This window comes from Dermochelys coriacea, chromosome 1 (genome assembly GCF_009764565.3).
Source record: "Dermochelys coriacea isolate rDerCor1 chromosome 1, rDerCor1.pri.v4, whole genome shotgun sequence".
Lineage (NCBI taxonomy): Eukaryota > Metazoa > Chordata > Testudines > Dermochelyidae > Dermochelys > Dermochelys coriacea.
Genome location: NC_050068.2, coordinates 237242834 through 237262339, shown reverse-complemented (window position 1 = coordinate 237262339; position 19506 = coordinate 237242834). Strand labels below are relative to the sequence as shown.

Here is a 19506-nt window from a genome sequence, read left to right as displayed (position 1 = left end):
AGTCACATTAAGCTGTATGGTTGGACCAAATTGTACACTGTGAGAGATCACTTCAAGTAACAAAAAAAAAGTCTTTGTGTCATCAGCTAATTGTTATATCGACACACTCACACATGCATCTATGCATCTTCTCATCTACATAGATGTTAGTTATTGCTGGGATGCCTGTAGCATCTCCAGTTCAAAGATATGTTGTTCCTGCAGGAAAACCTAACATTTCTGGCCCCATACTGTGAATTATCCAAATCTGAGCAACTGCTTTGTAATGGGTCAAGTGAAGCTGAAGTGAGGAATATAGATATGATTGTGCAGCAAAATTAACACTCGGAGCCCATCCGCTCAGAAAATTCTTTTATTTGTTAGTTTACATGGAGTTTCACTTCACTTTCTGTCCATGGATGCCCACTTCCTTCTGATGCTTGCAAACTGGCCAGTATGCTTTTTTTCTAAAAGCCTAAAAACACCCTCAAAATTGCTGACATTTTGTAAAACATCTATGATGGTATGTTACATGTTGTGCTGTCTAATTTCATGTTGTGTTGTCAGCATTTTGATGGCCCCTGGTTTGGGAGATTCTTAGTGAGGAATACAGGCACTGCTATGCACAAGCATAAGCCAACACTAACTGACTCGGAAGAAACTTCCCCCTATTCCACAATTGCTCACTTATGGATTTTTTGCATTTTCCTGTAAAACATCCAGTAGGGGCATCAGAGACAGGATACTGAGCTAGATGGATCACTGACCTGCTTTGGTTCCTATATTCATAGGTCACTGAGAACAAGTTTATTCATCTCTTTTCACAACTAATGATCCCTACACAAAATAGACCAGACCCTCTCCCAGATAACTAACCATAACTCTTTGCAATCTCCATCTCCTTTTCTAAGGGCCAAATTTCTGGCTGTCTCTATCCACATATCAAGAAGGAAACTACTGGTGGATCTCCACAGCCATTCCCTCTCATTTGGCCTTTTCTCTTCCTGTCCTTGCTGATTCCTGGCCCAATAGTCAATATGTATAGTGTTAATGGGGAGAATAAAGAGAGTTCCCAGCTGTGTGGAGGTGGGGAGTGGGACAGACTTTATATAAGTATCCCTTCCTGCCCTTTAGATAAGACTTTATATAAGTATTGTAGCTGAAAATGCTCCTGGATCTTCTGTGCTAGCATCCTCTGTGAAACACCCTTAAAAACAATTAATAGTCCCCATATCAACATTGGAGCTGGCTCATTTTTTATGGGTTAAAGTCAATAGGAGATGCCTGGCTAAACTCCAGTTTCTGTGCACTGCTTTGAAGAATGTAAGGGCTACATTGCATACCAGTTTCACATGAGTTAAAGTGGACTGATGCTTAAGGATTCTTCCACTAAAGGTATTAAATCTGGAGAATTGTATTTTGTTTTTATTTTTTCATTTACTTTCCCCAACACAATATGTGGTTGAATTCTGTGTATTTCTGTTGTTTACATTGGTTAGTACTCCATTTTATACCAATAAAACTTTGTCGGTGTAATAAGTCTCCTCATGTCTGCTTTAAGTCCAGATTTAATTTGGTCCCTCTCTATTTGTTTTCCTTGCTAGAAACACAGACATTCATATTTATAACCCTTTTGTTCTACAGCATCTCCCAGATGGCTCTGCCCCAACTGCACATGCTGAATTTTATCTTTTACCAGATCCTGATGAAGTCAGCAGAAGGAAAACGAAAGCAGTTCCAAAAAGCACTGACCCTACTTATAATGAAATTGTGAGTGTTACCATTTTTCTTCCAGCATTTCTTGTCCAAATCCTTTCCTGAAATAGCAATAGAGCTTTGAGAGCTGCAATAACTGTTACAATCAAGGAATGGGGACATATCCAAAGGTGAAGTGTAAACACTGATGGGCTTCCATTTTGCTTCCAGTTCTCAGTGATGCAACAGTTTCCTTATGTCTCTCTCATTAGGAAAATAGTTGGCTAACTAGTACTGTTCAATCTTCTACTTTAATTATAATTCCATGTTAGACTACTAAAGCCCATTATTTATTGTTTAATGCTTTATTCACATTCATACCTGTAACTTTAAACAATACAATATTAATGAATCGAATAATTCTAACATACCTACACAAAACAGACACTGAACTAGCTTTCACTATACTAAATAACAGGATGGATGGAGTTTTACATTGGTATTGATCTGCGAGGGTTCTGTGAACACAATAAATTAAAACACATATGTGAGATCAGACTGATGCGAGAATGGCAAGCATGACTGCATGTGGGACAGACAAGATTGTGCAAGACCATTGCAGGCTGTTGTGTCCTTGCTTTTTGCTGTTTGTGTTTTTCACGTAAGGTGTTGATGTGCCTTGTTGCAAAGCGGTTAATGGCAACATGGCAAATCTGCTGCCACCTTGCTCTGTCATGGGCTGTTGCTTCCCAGTTATTGGGGTAGGCCTGACACGCTTTCAGGTGTGACTTTGGTATATCTTTATACCATTTGGACTGGTCACCATGAGAGTAGGTGTCTTGCTTTAACTGACCCTAAAGTATAGCCTTGGGTATTCTTGAGTCAGCAATACAATCAACTTGCCCAGACCAATGCAGCTGAGCTATTATAAGCATTCTTTGAAAGCCAGACATCCAACAACAATTAAGGATTTCAGTATTAGGAATCTTGTCCTAGCATTTGACTCTGCAAACAGACTAAAGACAGTACACATGATCACGTTTCCTGATATGGGGTGATACGTTGGCCATGTCTCCCAACCTCAGTTCTGGGTCACTTTCCCAGGGGCAGTGTCATGGGTCACCAAGGGCATCCACAGGTCATGAGTAGTGGAATGGCCTCCAGATATAGATGGTAGCTGCAATATAAGCAGGGACAATAAGCACTCGTGGACAATCTAATGGCAGTACCAACAGGGCATGCTGGAGCAGAAGGCACCACTGCTGCCCCTACAAAATGTCAAAAGATGCGCAAAGATGGTACTGGACTAAATAATTACATAAATAAAAATGACTTAGCCTCTTTTTAAGACAAATTGTTGGCAATTTACAGACCTTTGTAATCACTTCATTCACCTTTGAAATGCAGCCACCTCTGGGGTGAAAAGAAGCAGCCATACAGCTGCCCAGAGCAGCACTACAGGACAGGACGTGACATACACAAGACTCTGTTGAAACTGAAGGGGGGATTCAAACAGCGTATTTAAGGAAGCAATGGGCTTTAGGGCCTTGATAGTGATACTTAGCATGTCACACACACTACTTGATTAAGCTTCAAAACACCCTTGTTATGTATGGTACCCTGCCCCTTTGTACAGATAAAGAAAATGAGGCATGATAAAGTTAAATTGATTTGCACACAGACACAAGGCAAGTTAGGTAGCTGGGATTAGAACCCCTGTTTTCCAATTTCCCAGTCCTGTGGTTTTTACTTTTAGACAATGCTACATAGTAATTGTCTATTAAGTATTTTCAATTGGTCTGTTCCTTAAGTTAGACTGTACATTTTCAATTCATATTGTAAGCAGGCTTCAGCAAATGGTATTTACACTCATGGCTGAAACAGCTAGAAGTTGGCGCCTTAGAACACCAACAGCAGAATTAAATGAAATTAGACTTTATGTATCTGTTGTGTTTATATCTGTCCTTTTAGCCATTAAAGTTACAGTGGACTGGAGTTGCTGGGGGGGGGGGTGTATGTCTCTCTCTCTCTCTCTCTCTCTCTCTCTCTCTCTCTCACACACACACACACACACACACACACACACACACACACACACACACACACACACACACGCTCCCCTCTTGCCTGGACACTCACCACGCTCTACCTCATTAGACACGTGTGCATTGAGCCTCCTGAGTCTGAACAGAATCCAGACACTGTGCCTGGGTGGGGTTTCTAGACACAGTCTTGTAGTACAGATCCTCTGTAGCACCCTCTCCAGACAGCTGGGACTCCTCAATCCAACTGCCTCACCCTCTGGGATTAGTGCTGACCCCTCAAAGTCTGTCTATAGCATAAACACACCCTCTCCCAGAACTCAAGCCATGTGGCTGTTTTAGGTTTACAGTTTAACCCTTCAGGGACACATGACATTGAAAGCAAACAGAGATGCAAGTTTTTCACAGGAATCTAAGCACAATTTACTCTTTACTTAGCAGCATGAGAAATATACATATCTAGACAAAATAATAAACACACCTATATGCATTTCCATGTTCAGTTTCCTCAATACTCTGCCAAAGCTCAAAGCATTCCCCAAAGTCCAGTGTTGTTTCCAGGATCCTGTTCCTGAAGCCCACAGCTTCTCTTCAGAATCAGAGTCTCCCTCCCCTCTCTAAGCCAGTCACCTTTCTGTGATCTTGTCTGGTCCCATAGTTAAACAGGACTCCCCTACTAAAAAACATGCCCCTCTCTCGTGCCCAACGTTTCCTGTGTCTATCTGACTTACTTGAATTTATGTTTCTCCACCAATACCTGGTTTATTTGTTCTGCTGCTGGTGATTTTCTACTCTCCAATTCACCAGCCCTCTGGGGAGAAACTTGGTCAAACTGTTTTCCCCATTCAGGCAATTACCTTAGCATACCCATTGTTCAGTCACAGCACAGTTTATAACTCTCTGTTGTTCCTGGTCTGGCAGAGAGTAGGGACAACAGAGCTACAGTCCCTGTCAGCAAATGGTGGACTCTACCACCACATAACACGCATTCAATGATGCAACAATTTCATAACTTCGTAACATCTGTTTATAAGATGTACATAGACAAATTCCCCAAATCATTGCACTGAGATTGTTTCTCTAAATTAAAACGGTCTTACATATATTTAACACCCATCATCATGAAAGATTCCCCAAATATTCTATACACCATATACCTCCAGTACCACTAAAACGCTGGCATATTTGTGAGAGAGAGCAGCAAGCTACCAGTACTCAGTAGGAGGAGTGTTAATTTTGGCCAAGGACACCGGAGAAAACTTCTGGTTTCAAGAAAAGTATCATGGAAACTTTAACATCAACTGAGACAAGACCTCCATATTTTAAGATCTCATCTGAAAGACCTATATGCACAGTGAAGCACATGGTACTCAGTCTAGTTCACAAAGAAGAATTGAGCTGACCCTGATGGGAAGCTATGGTTCAAACCTGAAGTTCCTTACACTGTTTAGCAATCTCTGTGATTATACCACCCCATGTGATGCCAGGTTGCATGCATTTTCCATGTCTGTAGGTAATGGACAAAGACAAAAGCAGGGATTATATTTTTTTGAGCCTCAGGGAACTGGAAAAAACAACTAAAAACACAAGTCAGCCTTCTATTAAGTTAGTTACTGTCCAAGAGTCTGAATAAAGTAATATAGTAGCTCTTTTTATAAGAATTCACAAGCTTTTATTTAAGCCAAAGGGCTGGAAGGAAATTGTATTTTTAATTTTGCTCTGTGTTGGAAGCGGAGAATGTGGCTGTCCTGGGTATATTTGATTTTAGTTTTCCTCTTTGTGTAACTGCCTGCAGAAAATTATAAGCCTTATTTTTGTTTTGTTTTTTCCTCATGTATGAGACTGAAAATATGAAGGTCTGGAAAGTGTGTGACACTATATAAAACAGACTGCGTGTTTTGGAGTCACTGTTAGCAGGCAGTTTTTTTGCTGCTGTTTTTGCATTTTGTACTTTTATTTCATTAAAAACAACGTAATCTTGGTTTAGAAAGATGCTTTAAAGAGAGGATGAGGACAAAGAATATGGAGAAAACAGATGTACAGTAGGGAAAAAGAAAATCATGAATAGGCTGATGAAACAGGGAAAGGAATAAAGAGGTATCATTTTAAAAAGTCCCAGTCTCCTTGTCTATGTAAAGAGCTGCAAGAGGTAGCTAAGGGGTCAAAAGGGATTAGACCTGAAGAATTTAGATTCCCCAGCAGGGATGGCTCAAAGCTCTCACATCCAAAAAGTGAAAAGGAGCAGAACCTGCTGCATTAGTTCCCCTTCAAGGTTCTAAGACTATATTGAAACATTTGTAGTATCAGCTATGTAACATGCTATGGGCTCAAGTTTTCCCTCAATTTATCTTTTTTCTTCCAGAAACAGGTGAAGATGTAGTTTGGCCAGTTGACAGAAAATCTAGAAACTGTGCCATTGCTAAGGAAAGAGAAACAACTGTCCCTTATTGGAGATTAAAATTTCATTAGACTCCTCATATGCCAGCCACACTTAAGTCTTTGGAGTCAGGACTACCTGAATTTTCTAACAGCTCTCCCACTGATTTGTTGTGTGGCCTTGAGCACTTCACTTCTGTTTAATTTGAATGTATAAGTGGCAAGAATTATTATGAAACGGTGATTTGAGAATTGGCCTGGACTACATGTGAAATATTGGCAGTTGATAGCTTTAGCACCATACTGTGTATCCAGTCCAAATCTTTCAACCTTTTCTTCCGCACTATACCCTAATTACATATTCCTGGTTTCCTCTGAATTTGCAATGCCTTCTTAGAGCTAACTCATAAGGAGTGATTGAAAGCCATGTAGACTGTGCTCTGTCCCTGTAAATTGTGTCATTCCTCAATGCCTACAGCTTCTCATGGCCCAAGGAATGAGAGTTCTCGCCCTCCCGACACTTTCATGTACAGATCCTCAGTAATGAAAAGATTCCTTAGCTATGCAGCTTGCAAATTAAAATTCTTCAGTGATTTTAAATGAAAAATTAAGATGGTAATTTTTATATTTTGGCCAAGAACCATGACACATTAGTACTGTCACATTAATACGGCATCATTAATCAAATCATATTTGTATTAAATTACATGACCTCTTACTGTTTCTGTCCTTGCGTTTATTCTGTCTAAAAAATGTTTCTTCATTTTTTAAAAATTCATCTACAACTTAGTGAAAGGGACACGGTAAAAATTATGGATTACATGGTATCTGCTTAGATATGCATGAAAAAGGAACAGGTGCAAGAAGCTCTCTCTCCTTGGGGCCCTTCCTCACTCCCATGCAGGAGCTGGTCAAAACAGCAGCCTCTGAAGTCTGCTGAACGAAAGAACTGCTCCCTGTTAAAGCCATCTCAAGGGGGGCAAGGAGGGCCGATCCTTCCCTCCCATGCCAGTGAGCAGAGCTGGTTAATCACTTGAAAGTCTATCATACTGAGTGACCTTGTCCTTAATACTTGGGAGCTTAAGGAGGCATTAATGACACATATGTAAAAGTTAGTAAGCAATTGTAATGCCTTTGGTCCAAAGTGTTTGAGGAATTCCAGCAAGATATTATCATAGCCCACCGCTGTGTCTGGCTTGATGAAGTTAAGGGCCTTATCTAGCTCATTGATCATGAATGTCTCTGGTTGACTCCACATTCTGATGTCGAAGTTGGCACCATTCATCATGTACTTTGCATTTGAATGGCTTCTCCAATGGGACCTTTGCTACCCACAGTAGATAGCTTGCAACCGCATTGGGCTTAACCAGTGCATGATTTTGACATGAAGGTTGTTGAGTAGCGCCCAGTCAGCGGATCAAGTTCCAGCACTTCCGCTGCAATAAGTTAAGTCAAAGCTTCTCTGTAAATTCCTTCCACTGAGTGAGCATGGCAGCATTAAGAGACTCAGTCAGGTGGTCAGCGATGTCCAGGTCATTGGATAATTGGAATTTCCTTAGCAAGGAATAGCTGAGTTGGTATAACTGAGCATGTGGCTTTGTATATAGCGCCTTGGAAATGGTGATAGTAATCTTTGACTGGGTTGGGATACAATGCAATGGAATGGTAACCACACTGTGTTCCAGTATGGCACAGAACTTTTCCCAGTCTGTATTCTGGAAATTCCACCAACACTTGATTGAGCTTCAAATGATGTGTACCTGGAGCCCGATGTGAATAAGTGATGGTCTATGTTGGCTATGGGGGAAGTTATCAGGTACTACACGGCTCAGGGCTTGTGAACAGTCATCTAGTGAACTGACCCAGCAAAGTTTGGGTGAAAGAAATGTGCCATGTTGTTTTCCATTGTGAATCTACACAAAGTCATTGTTAGTCGCCCAATCCATCAATCGTTCAACATCGTCATCCAAATCAGTGAACCCCCACTCAGAGTGGTGGCTGTTAAAATCACCAGCAAAGATTGGTGGATGATCAAGTATTGGAAGGATCTGCTGGTTCCAATGCACACTCAGCGGCTTATATACATTGGCAATCCTGGATCGCATTGTAAAACCTGGAGGAGGAAAGTGGAACAACATCAAATATGTCAGAGCACATGTATATTGCACAGCCATATTTGACGTTTGGGGTGCGTGAAATGAGGCCAAAGCCACTGATACCATAACATCTTGCTACGCTAATTGCAACATGAGTTTCTTGCAAATAGATCACGTCAACACTGCGACGAGTAGCTAAGGCACTAATGATGCTGCGTTTGGCTGCTGACAGGTCTTCAATGTTAAGCTGAAGAATTCAAAGGGCTGGTCCAATGGCTTGAAAGTCGAAGGATGGCGATACATTGGGCTCACAGTCAGATAGCACATGACCAAGATTCACTGCTGAATTTGGTCCATTGGTTGAATCATTAGCTTCTCTGGCCCGGGCCAGGCAGTAATGGGTAGCACGATGTGAATGCTGATCCATTACCCCCTAATTTTCTCAGAAAAGTTGCCAGTTCAACCTGGGTTATGAGCACCAAACACTTAGAACATCAGCCCTTGCCCTCTGCTATTCAACAGCAGAGTACTATACTTCTGTCTGGTGTCGCTTGTCTCACACCAGGCTGGTCAATGCAGAGCTTAACAAAGCCATGCGTATTGCTACCAGGACTTTACATGCAACTCCATTGCCATGGTTGCCAATACTTAGTAACATAGCACAGCCCTATATTTGCCATGAGAAGGCCTCTATGTTGCTGGCCAAGATCCACAAGAACAGTGACCTGCCTTTGTATGCAGACCTCTTCAACAACGCACCAGCTCACCTGTCTTCTAGACACCCTTTATGGTCATTTATGCTACCACAGAGCATGACAGTGGAATCTGCTTGGTACAACGAGTGGTCAGTGACAACAGTTGCTAATTACTTTCTCGTCACTGACCCAACCATCTGTCCACCAGGTTTTGTTCTGCAAAGACCCTTGTGATCATCTCTGAACCAGTTTCAAACAGGACAAGGCAACTGTGCAGCTGATCTCTTCAAATGGGGTTTTTCTAATGACCCACGATGCAGCTGCGGTCAACTTCAGACTATGCCGCATATCCATGACAAGTGCCGACTGCCTTATTTCGACGGCGGGCTCCGGCTCTCCACCTGGCTGATGATGACATCATCGAATGGTTGGACAAATTGCGCATATGCTGAGAGAAGGAGGCATTGTGCCTCACAGAGGCACCATGTTGCCCAGTGTTCTGCAACAGAAAGGAGGGGTTGCTGTGAGCCAGTGCAGCTCCCTGATCACCACAAGGAGCTGTAATAACTTGTGTCATTGGTGTAAAGTCCCACAGGGACCCTTCTCTAGTCTATGTCATCCATGTCCTGCCCCAGAACACCCTCTTTCTCCCTTATGCTGGGAGTTATGAATGCAGCTGGTGCTTTCCAGTAGCAGAGTACAGTGCAGGGAAATGCTCTATTGGCCACATAGCCATTTTAAGGTCACTAGTGGCCTTAGCAGAGTGGGGAATGTTACCAATGATGATGAGAGCTGGAAGAATTTTGAAAGTCTGATTGTCTTTTTATTATTCACTTTATTGCACTTCATTCAGCATGCACAGTCAAACTGGAGAGGTGGTTTCACTTTTGCTGAGCCAGTTTCACTTTCTATTTCTCATGCACTGGCACAATGCTGCTGTGTTTGTGTTTTACAAACTGTGCAGGAGAAGGTGTACACTTAAAATGGTTTTCACTTGAGACAAAACATAAAAATCCATGGAAACATGTATACATAGATATTGATTGTGTACTAATATACAGTCTTTTAAACAAATCCTAGATTTAAAGCCTAAACCTACATGACAGTATCCTTTTAAATATTACAAACCAATTTACTATTCCTGAAGCATTTTCTTATTAATGAGAGACAGAGAGACTGGAACATAGGAATTGATTACGAATGCAGCTCATTTCTTGTTAAGCTGTCACTCTCCAGATTTTTTAATTCAAGAATACAATGTTCACATTTCATAATTAACCCCAGTGTGTTCTCATAGTATCAAGGTAACTTCAAGGGTAAGTGTAAAACTGGAAGCCCTTGTATTTTAAGGCAAGCTTTCTCACTTATTTTGAAGAGCTACAACAGCATCCTAACAGTGGTGATACCAACTAACTTATAAATTCCACTACCTCAATTTGGGTCCAATCCCACAATTATTCTACATTTGCAACTTGTACTGGGTTGCCTTTGTATTGTGTTTATTACATGACTATTTTATTAAAATATCTCAGTTACTGTACCGAATGCACATTTCGTCACTGCTAACAAGAACTTTCCAGACTCTCACTGTAGGGCCTTGTATACACAAACATTTAGTTTGTGGCAAGGTGGGGTGTGAATCTGCCCTGCACTAGCCTGTGGCAGACTAACTGTCCTTGGGGATGCTGCTGACATGTATTAACAGTTTGTTAGTGCACTTTGGTCTAGTCCTCTTTGAGACAGGCCTAGATCAAAGGTCACTAACTAACTGTCAGTCAGCAGGGTCCACAGCTTCTATGGCAGGCTGGTTTGGGGGATATGCACACCCTAGTTTGCTGCAAACTACATGGTCATGTAGAGAAGTCCTAAGGATTTGTGTATCCCAAGAGCAGAATTTATACAGGCAGTTTTCAAAGGAAAGTTACCATCTCTCTATTGTGTGAGCTTTTTAGAGGGTTAGGTTTGGTTTGGTTGGTTGATTAGTTTTTGGGGTTTTTTTGTTTGGTTGTTTTTTGTCTTGAACTCTTATGAAATCTTTTGGAAGTGCCACTGAGAAGAAGATTAGATAGTTTTAAATAAATCCTTATATTGTATCTGTCTATGTTAGGGGTTTATACGGCTGCCAATTACCATATTATCGGAGTGCCTTCCAAAGAAAATCAATAGCAAAGTCCCTGGTAGACTTCATGGAGTTTCTGGCATTTCTCCTTGTTTGGAGTCAAAACTCTGCTTGGAGGGCTTCACAGAGGGGTTATTTTTTGTTTGGTTTAGGGATAGAAGTGGGTTTCAGTGTTGACACTGTCATTCTTATGGGAAAGCTTTTATGAACAGGAAAGTTTTTCTAAAGAACGGTCAGATGTTGGATTCCCATCATTTCATCTAGACATTTGTTCCATAGGCAGATCCCTCCACAGAGAATACTTTGTCCCCAGCTCTCACAGGCTTTCTCATGGGCTTTGGGATCTGTATTGTCTGAGAGAAATGCAACTGTCCCAGTGGATCATATATAAAAATTTGGTCTTTTCATGTAGCGCGGGCTTGCCCCATTAATAGCTTTGAAATTTAGGACTCAGGCCTTAAACTGGCATCAGAAACTGACTGGGTTTAAGTGAAGGGATTTGAATTTGGGCTTGATGTACTCATGGCAGCCTAAGCCAGGGAAAAAGCAGGCAACTGCCTTCTTTGCCAGCTGGAGTCTGTGTATCATCTTGTCATAGCCCTGATCAAGCTCCCTCTCGTGGACGCTCTCTAGGCTGCTGTGTTTGGATTCCACATGGTGGATCTGTGTGCTTTTAAGCTTCCTTTCGTCTAGGTAGGCTCTGGCCTCTCTGGCATACTTCCTGGGCACAGACTCTGTTACCCTTTCATGGAAGTGGGACCTTGCGGTTCTAGTTGGCTGAGGCCCAGGCCCTAGCACCACCGCTGATCCCCCTAGATACTACAGTTGTTCAAGCACCTCCTTTCCCAGAGCTCAGAGAATGGCTCTGCACAGTCATCTGTACAGCTCTTTTACCAGCTATGAAGAGCTCCATTGATCCATTTCACAAGTTGGCTGTAATATTTTTCAGAAACTCTTTATTGCACAGTATGCAAACAGTGTATACTTTCTAACAATGTTGTTGTTTTCACCAGTGCTAGCTGTTTATTATGAATGATGTGCAACAATTACATGTTCTGGAAACTGCTTTTTTTTTTTTGTGAAAAGGGCTTCTTGAACAAGTGAGCTCAAGAAACGAGAACTATAAAACAGAGCACAGTGCTTTCTGGAAATAATCAGCATTCTAATTTTATTTTAAACTAAGGCAGTTAATTTCTAACATACTTGCTTGTTTCCTTGATGGTGGCTGACATGTTATTTCTGTTGTTTTTTCCTGTTCCATGTTTTTAAGCAAAGGTTCTCTTTAGAGTTGCTTCAGAATATGTCATCAGCACAGTGTTAACAGTTATTTTGGCTCATCACCAATACCATTTTAAAATATTAAAATAATCCTAGTAATTTTAGTGTCTGTGCTCTTATATTATGATGAACAAAATAATTATTAATCAGGAAACAACCATGTTTTACAGGTAATGATTACTAGTCCTTCCAATTCCATATAGTTATTACTATAATTAATTAATTAATTAATTAGGTGATGTCTCTGTCTGAAATGCAAGTAAAGACACAAAGTCAACTTAGGGCAAGAGGTCTTAATTTTTTTTAACATAATAAACAGTGTCTTGGACTGACAGCATACAGTATCTAAAGTTCCAGCAGTTTCCCCCTAATTATTATGCTAACAGGCCCAACACATTGTGATGAAGAGGACACTAATGTGTCACAATTAGAACTGGGCAAAGAACTGATTTTTCCATCAGTTGGCAGTTCTATAAAAATGAAATAAAATTAATTTCAGGACAAACCAAAAACGGAATTTTTTTCAGAATTTTCAGCTAATCAAAAAAGTCAGAAACATTTCAATTTCATTTTGGGTATTTTTTAATGAGGGCAAAGGAAATGAAGGCCTAGATTCACAAAAATAGAGGAAGGGTGGTGCTGTCCTCTTTAAACCCAATGTCCTAGTGGTTTGGGCACTCACTTGGCATATGGGATACCTGGTTTAAATCCCTACTCTGGAGCAGGAACTTGAAGCCAGCAATTCTCCTCGTCCCATGTAAATGCTCTAACCCCAAAACTATAGCCTAATTTTGGAGGGAGGTGAGTTTCAATCTCTCCCATTGAAATGCTTTACATAAAATACTCTTAGTTATGAACCAGTATAAAACAGTGAGAATGACTCTATAGCCAAGTAGTCAGGCCATTCACTTACAAGGAGGGAGACCTAGGTTCAAGTCCCTGTTCCAGAGTCTGGATTTAAACCAGGTATCCCATATGCCAAGTGAGTGCCCAAACCACTGAGATATGCTATATAAGGGAGATATCACCACCCTACCTTTATTTTTGTGACTCTTGCCCTTCATTTCCAGCTGTGGGTTCTAACCACTTGGGAAGGGGGATCCTCCTTCTAAGATTTTGTGAATGGTGCCTAACTCCCCCTCTAGCTCAAAAAAACAAAAGATTTCAATCTGATTATTTGAAAGTTGTTTGTTTTAACATTTGTGAGATTTTTCTCTTTAGTTTTTTAATTCAACCAAAACAGTTATTTAAAGTCTACATAAATTTGCTTAATGTTTTGATAAAGCCAAATCTGAAATTTTCAGCAAAAAAAAAAAAAGTTTCAGTCAAAAAATTTTGCCCAGTTCTAGTTCCAGTTCATCTTGGTTTGAAAATTTGGTCCTGACTTGCCTAAAACTACATAGCAAGTCACCAACAGAGTCAGGAATAGACCCCCCAGAATAAGGAATTCTGTTTCTCACTGCCGTGATCTAACCATGAGACAAACAAACTACTTTATAAATATTTACCTTAAACTTTCTTTGCCACAACTTAACTCCATTCCTACTAGTCCATTCCTCTCTCAGTAGTAAATATAACTAATTCTTGTTGTCTTTATATAATCCTTTCACATGCATGTTACCCCTAAGGGATTTTTGTATATGGAATAAGCCTTCTCTTAATCACTCCATAATGGACCTCACCTGTATTTCCTAAATTTGTTAAAATATTTTTTGTTGCACTCTTCTGAATTCTCTCATTTCTTTTTCAGAATATGGTGTCAAAACTGAATGTAGTATTCCAAGTGAAACCTATCCCTGAACTGAGTAGGTCTAGCCTTGTGTCCATGTGATACTTCTGTTGTTAATAATAATTTATAAAATGCATTCAGTTCTTTGATGACCATGAAATGATAATTTTCATGACTCTAAGGAAAGGGAAGACTGAGGATGTATTTAAAAAAAAAGCAGACATTAACAAATTCAGAAAACTGGAAGGTAAGATGCCATGGGAAGAAAATCTAATGGAAAAAGGCGGTCAGGAGAGCTGGCAGTTTTTCAAGTAGAGAATATTAAAGTCACAACTGAAAAATATCCCGACGCAAAAGAAAGATAGAAAGTATAGCAAGAGGCCAATATGTTCCATCAGGCACCCTTTAATTACCTGAAATTCTAAAAGGAATCCTACAAAAAGTAGAAACATGGATGAGTTGCTAAGGAGACACATTAAGAGAAAGACACATTAAGAGAAAGTCCCAAGCCTGTATGGATAACATCAGAAAGGCTAAGGCACAAAATGAGTTACACCTAGCCAGGGACATAAAAGGCAATATGTAGAGGTTCTTTAAATATCTTAGGATCAAAAGAAAGATGAAGGAAAGTGTAGGTCTTCTAACTTAGTGGGGAAGGAGAGCTAATAACTGTTAACAACAAGAAGGCTATGGTGCCCACTTTGCTTCTGTCTTTATTAATGGTGACTAGGTACTCAAAAAAGAAAAAAACACAAGCCAAAATAGGGAAGGAACAGGTTAAAGAATATTTAGATAAATTAAATGTATTCTAGGTGGCAGGACTTGATGAATTCATCCCAGGGTATATAAGTAACAAGCTAACCACTAACAATTATCTTAGAGAATTCATAGAGAACAATTGAGGTCCCAGAGGACTGGAGAAGGGCAAACATAGTACCTATCTTAAAAAAGAAGAACAAAAAGGAACTGGGAAATTAATTATAGACCAGTCAGCCTATCTTTGATATCTGGAAAGATACTGGAACAAATTATTAAGCATTCAGTTCATAAATACCTAGCGGATAATAGGGTTATAAGTAGTAGCCAACATGGTTTGTCATGAACAAATCATGACAAACCAACCTAATTTCCTCCTCTGGTGGGGTAACCAGCCTTGTGGAGAGGGACAAAGCAGCAGACATGATGATAAGGCTTTTTTTTATAGTCCCACATTACATTCTCATAAGCAAACTAGAGAAATGTGGCCTACATGAAATTACTATAAAGTGGTTGTATCACTGATTGAAAGACCGTACTCAGGAGTAGTAATCAATGGTTCGCTGGCAAATTTGGAAGGTGTCTGTATTGGGGTTCGGCAGGCGTTAGTCGTGGGTCCAGTACAATTCAATATTTCCATTAATGACTTGGATAATGAGGTGAAGAGTATGCTTATACAATTTGCAAATGACACCAAGACAGGAAGTGTTGCAAGCACTTTGGAGGAAAGGATTAGAATTCAAAACAACCTTGACGAATTGGAGATTTGATCTGAAATCAACAAGAGGACATTCAATAAAGACAAATGCAAAGTACTACTCTTAGGAAGGAAGCATCAAATGCAAAATTACAATATGGATAGGTGCTGGTACTGCTGAAAAAGATTTGGGGTTTATAGTGGATCACAGTTTGAATGAGTCAACAATGTGATGCAGGTGCGAAAATGGCTATCGTTCTGAGGTGTATTAACAGGAGTGTCATATGTAAGACATGGGTGGTAATTCTCCTGCCCTACTCGGCACTGGTGAGGCCTCATCTGGACGTGCTGTGTCCACTGTGTTTGAGGGCACCACGCTTTAGAAAATATATGAATAAACTGGAGAGATTTCAGTGGAAAGCAACAAAAATGACCACTGAAGGGAGGACAAGAAGTGATGGTCTTAATCAGCAGCAAGTGAGATTTAGGTTAGATATTAGGAAAACTTTCTAACTATAAGGGCAATTAAGTACTGGAATAGATTACCAAGGGAGGTTGTGGAATCCCTGTCACTGGAGGTTTTTAAGAACAAGTTGGACAAGCTCCTGTAAGGGAGGGTCTAGGTTTATTTGGTCCTGTCTCAGCACAGGGGCTGGACTTGATGACCTCTCAAAAGTCCCTTCTAGCCCTATATTTCTTTGATTGTACAAAAAAAAAGATGCTATAAGTGCATACATAACAGAAGACTTGCAACACCCCAATGATATATATTAGCCTTTTGATAGTGCAGGATGTATTATAGTCTGCACCAGGACTGCCAGGATCATCTTTTTTAAAATGAGATGGTATAGCTAAAAAGCATCAGACAGATACAAATAACCTTACTTAACCTAAATTTTCAAAATGGATGGTGTTTTAGCCAGGTCATCCCCACTAACTTTTATCACTCTGAGAACTAATACATTCATCTTGAGCTCTTAATCCTACCTCACCTTCCCTCCTCAAAATAGGAAGAACTCCTTCCTACTTTCCTAACTCTCCTACTTTATCTCCCTCCACCTTACAATGGAGTCTTCTCTCCAGTCACCTCCCAAACAATCCTTTCTTCACTGGTCTCCTATTCAGAACTGCTGGATATTTTGCTATGTGCTGTGAAAGAATGGTGACATTGGAGGCAGTGGAATGGTAAACTGTATATATGGTAAGATAAAATATTTCAACAGTGACCAGAGATAGGAGATTAATGAACCAGCTATTAAATAGGGGAACCCCGTGTTCTGATGTCAAACTGAGTGACACATGAAGAACAAATCCTTTAAAAGCTAGGGCATTCTAAATGTATCTAATACTTAGTAATTTGCACAGTTATTAATTTTACTAGTTGAATTCATGGTGGAGTTAAAACACTGGTTTTAAACTTCCTTGCAAATGCTCAGTCTTTAAACTTTACTAGCCTAAGCCAGCAGAAGCTTTTTTTTATTTTGAATACATAAGGCTAAATTTGTTCTTGGTGTAATTCCATTGACTTGAGCATGGGTCATGGCTTGGAACTTGAGACTCTTGCTGGCAGTTTGTCAGTTACTTTAAGCATTAGTAGTAATCTTTAGGTATAAGTGATGCATAAAAAAATAAGTGCTTTTGGTATCAAAAATATTCAGTTTTCTTATACTTTATCTGCTTTCCCATATATGATTGCAGGTAGTATATGATGCAGTCACCGAGCTCCAAGGACGTGTGTTACAGCTTATTGTGAAAAGCAAAGGAACATTTGTGGGAGCTATCAACATTCAACTGAACAGTGTCCCATTAAATGAAGAAAAGTGGTACCCATTGGGGAACAGTATAATTTGAACATTGCCTTAGATAACTGAAATATTCATTCATTATTTCTCTTTCCCTTTTCTCATGGGCCATTTTGGCACATTAGCCAAAATATTTGCCTTTGAGAATATAACATGCAGTAAACCGCTAACCATATATACATTGAACTACTAATTACAAGGAAATTATCTCTTTTTCATGATCCATTGCCATTTGGCTATCTTCACAGAATTACTACCTTTACTTGCAACAAGTTCCCATTAGCCTGGGTGTAAAAAGGCTTGCAGCATGCAATTTCAATTATCTTGGATATCATTTCTTATGGCAACAAGCAAGATTTTTGTTCCTGCTGATCACTGTTATTTGTATACAGCTAGATGTGTTTTATGTATCCCTAAATCTGTGATGCTGGAGCCTTATCCAAAGCCCATTTAAGTCAATGGTAATCTCCCACTGACTTTAGTGGGCTTTGGATCAGACCAATAATGAGCTTATTGGGCTGAATTCACTCTACTTGATGTCTGTATAGTTATATCAGTTTTAAATATGGCCCAGTTAGTACGATAGCACGTTCACCTGAGAGATCATAGTAGAATGACAGCCAATTTGTATTTAAAACTTCTGGCACATTTCACATTTAATTCTTGCTCATTTCACATTTAAAATGTAATTATATGTGCAGAATTTAAAATCTGAACATTTAAAAGAATTTAAAACTATACTGTCCTTTAGTTTGTGTGTGTACCTTATATTTTTAAGTTTTAATTTGCTGATGTAACATGTGACTTTGTAACTTTCAGACCTGGGGAAAGATGTTTCATCTCACTGGGTTTATTCTGAGGAAATATTTGGAAATAAATAAATTCTGGCAAAATATCTGATAATAGATAAATGTTATAAATTAGAGTTTGAAAAATATTTATATCCAATGATCCCCATAGACTTTTAAACATTTCCAAAAATCACATGTAAATGACCAATGTATTAGAACCATCACACAGTAAGTAAAGGGGACATACAATAAATAGTTACTCTGCTGAAAGATTAAATTAAGTAAAATCATATTATAAGAAATCTTTGTTCATTAGTGTTACCCATTGCATGTTCATGCTGCATTTGGGAACTAGACAATACATACATAGGTTTCAGAGTAGCAGCCATGTTAGTCTGTATTCGCAAAAAGAAAAGGATGCATCCGATGAAGTGAGCTGTAGCTCACGAAAGCTTATGCTCTAATAAATTTGTTAGTCTCTAAGGTGCCACAAGTACTCCTTTTCTTTTTGCGAATACATACATAGGCTCCAGTCCTGTAAAGCCTTATACATATGCTTAACTTCATGCACGTGAGTATCCCATTGAATTCAGTGGGACTGGTTCATGAACTCAGTCCTTGAAGGTGCTTTTGCCCAAATCCAGTGAAACACGTAAGCACATTTTTTAATTCCCATTAGACTCACTGAATTCCATTAATGTCAGTTGCACACATGAGCCGCATGTGCATAAATTTAGGCACTTACATATGTCTTTCCAGAATCAGGGTCACAGGGTAGTAAAAAAAAAAGTACTGATTCATGATGTGATCCAAGGTAAACATTAATATTATAACAAATATTTGGCTAGAGTTGAGATTTATCCTGCAAGTTGAAAAAGTGGCTGACAGCGGGAATAATGCCCAGAGCTATAGGGGATTCCTTTTTTCCACCCAAAGCACAATAGTTTTAAGACACACAAATCAGGCTTAAGCAGCTTATGATATATAAACCTGTTGAAGTTGTAGTATGAGTGTCATTTAAGAATATCATGAATCCAATAAACCTGCATTCTTCTTGGATGCAGACAGATTGGTTATGTCAGCTCTTGGAACAGAGCCACCATATTGCCTGGGGAAATTAAACTTCTCAGTAAGGATTGAGAACCTGCTTGAGTAAAAACACGAACATGCCTACTCAGTGCTGAAGAAAAGCCATAAAATATTTACCCTATGAAAAAGATATTGTCTATGATACAAATATAAACAGTACAAGGATCGACAAGGCCAAAATTTTAGATTATAGGTATTCTAAGATAAAGGCGCAAGTTACTTCCCTCTCAAAAAATGCAGAAGACACATCATATCCAGCTTTCAGTTATCAGATTACCTGACCCTAAAGTTCAGTATTGATTTCAGATTCTTCTCAGTTTTCTTTAGTTTGCTTTTAATGTAAATAAATGTTGGCAGTTTTC

At 39.5% G+C, this 19506-nt stretch overlaps 1 protein-coding gene across 1 annotated transcript in view; it reads left to right on the top strand.

Annotated features, from left to right (window-relative positions):
- PIK3C2G (phosphatidylinositol-4-phosphate 3-kinase catalytic subunit type 2 gamma) overlaps positions 1-18346 on the top strand; it is a 305063-nt gene extending 286717 nt beyond the window's left edge. The window contains exons 31-32 of the mRNA XM_043516861.1: positions 1624-1749; positions 17161-18346. Coding sequence (XP_043372796.1) covers positions 1624-1749; positions 17161-17313 — 279 coding nt within the window. The 3' untranslated portion in view covers positions 17314-18346. The remainder of the gene's footprint in view (positions 1-1623; positions 1750-17160) is intronic.
- Positions 18347-19506: the final 1160 nt, after the last annotated feature.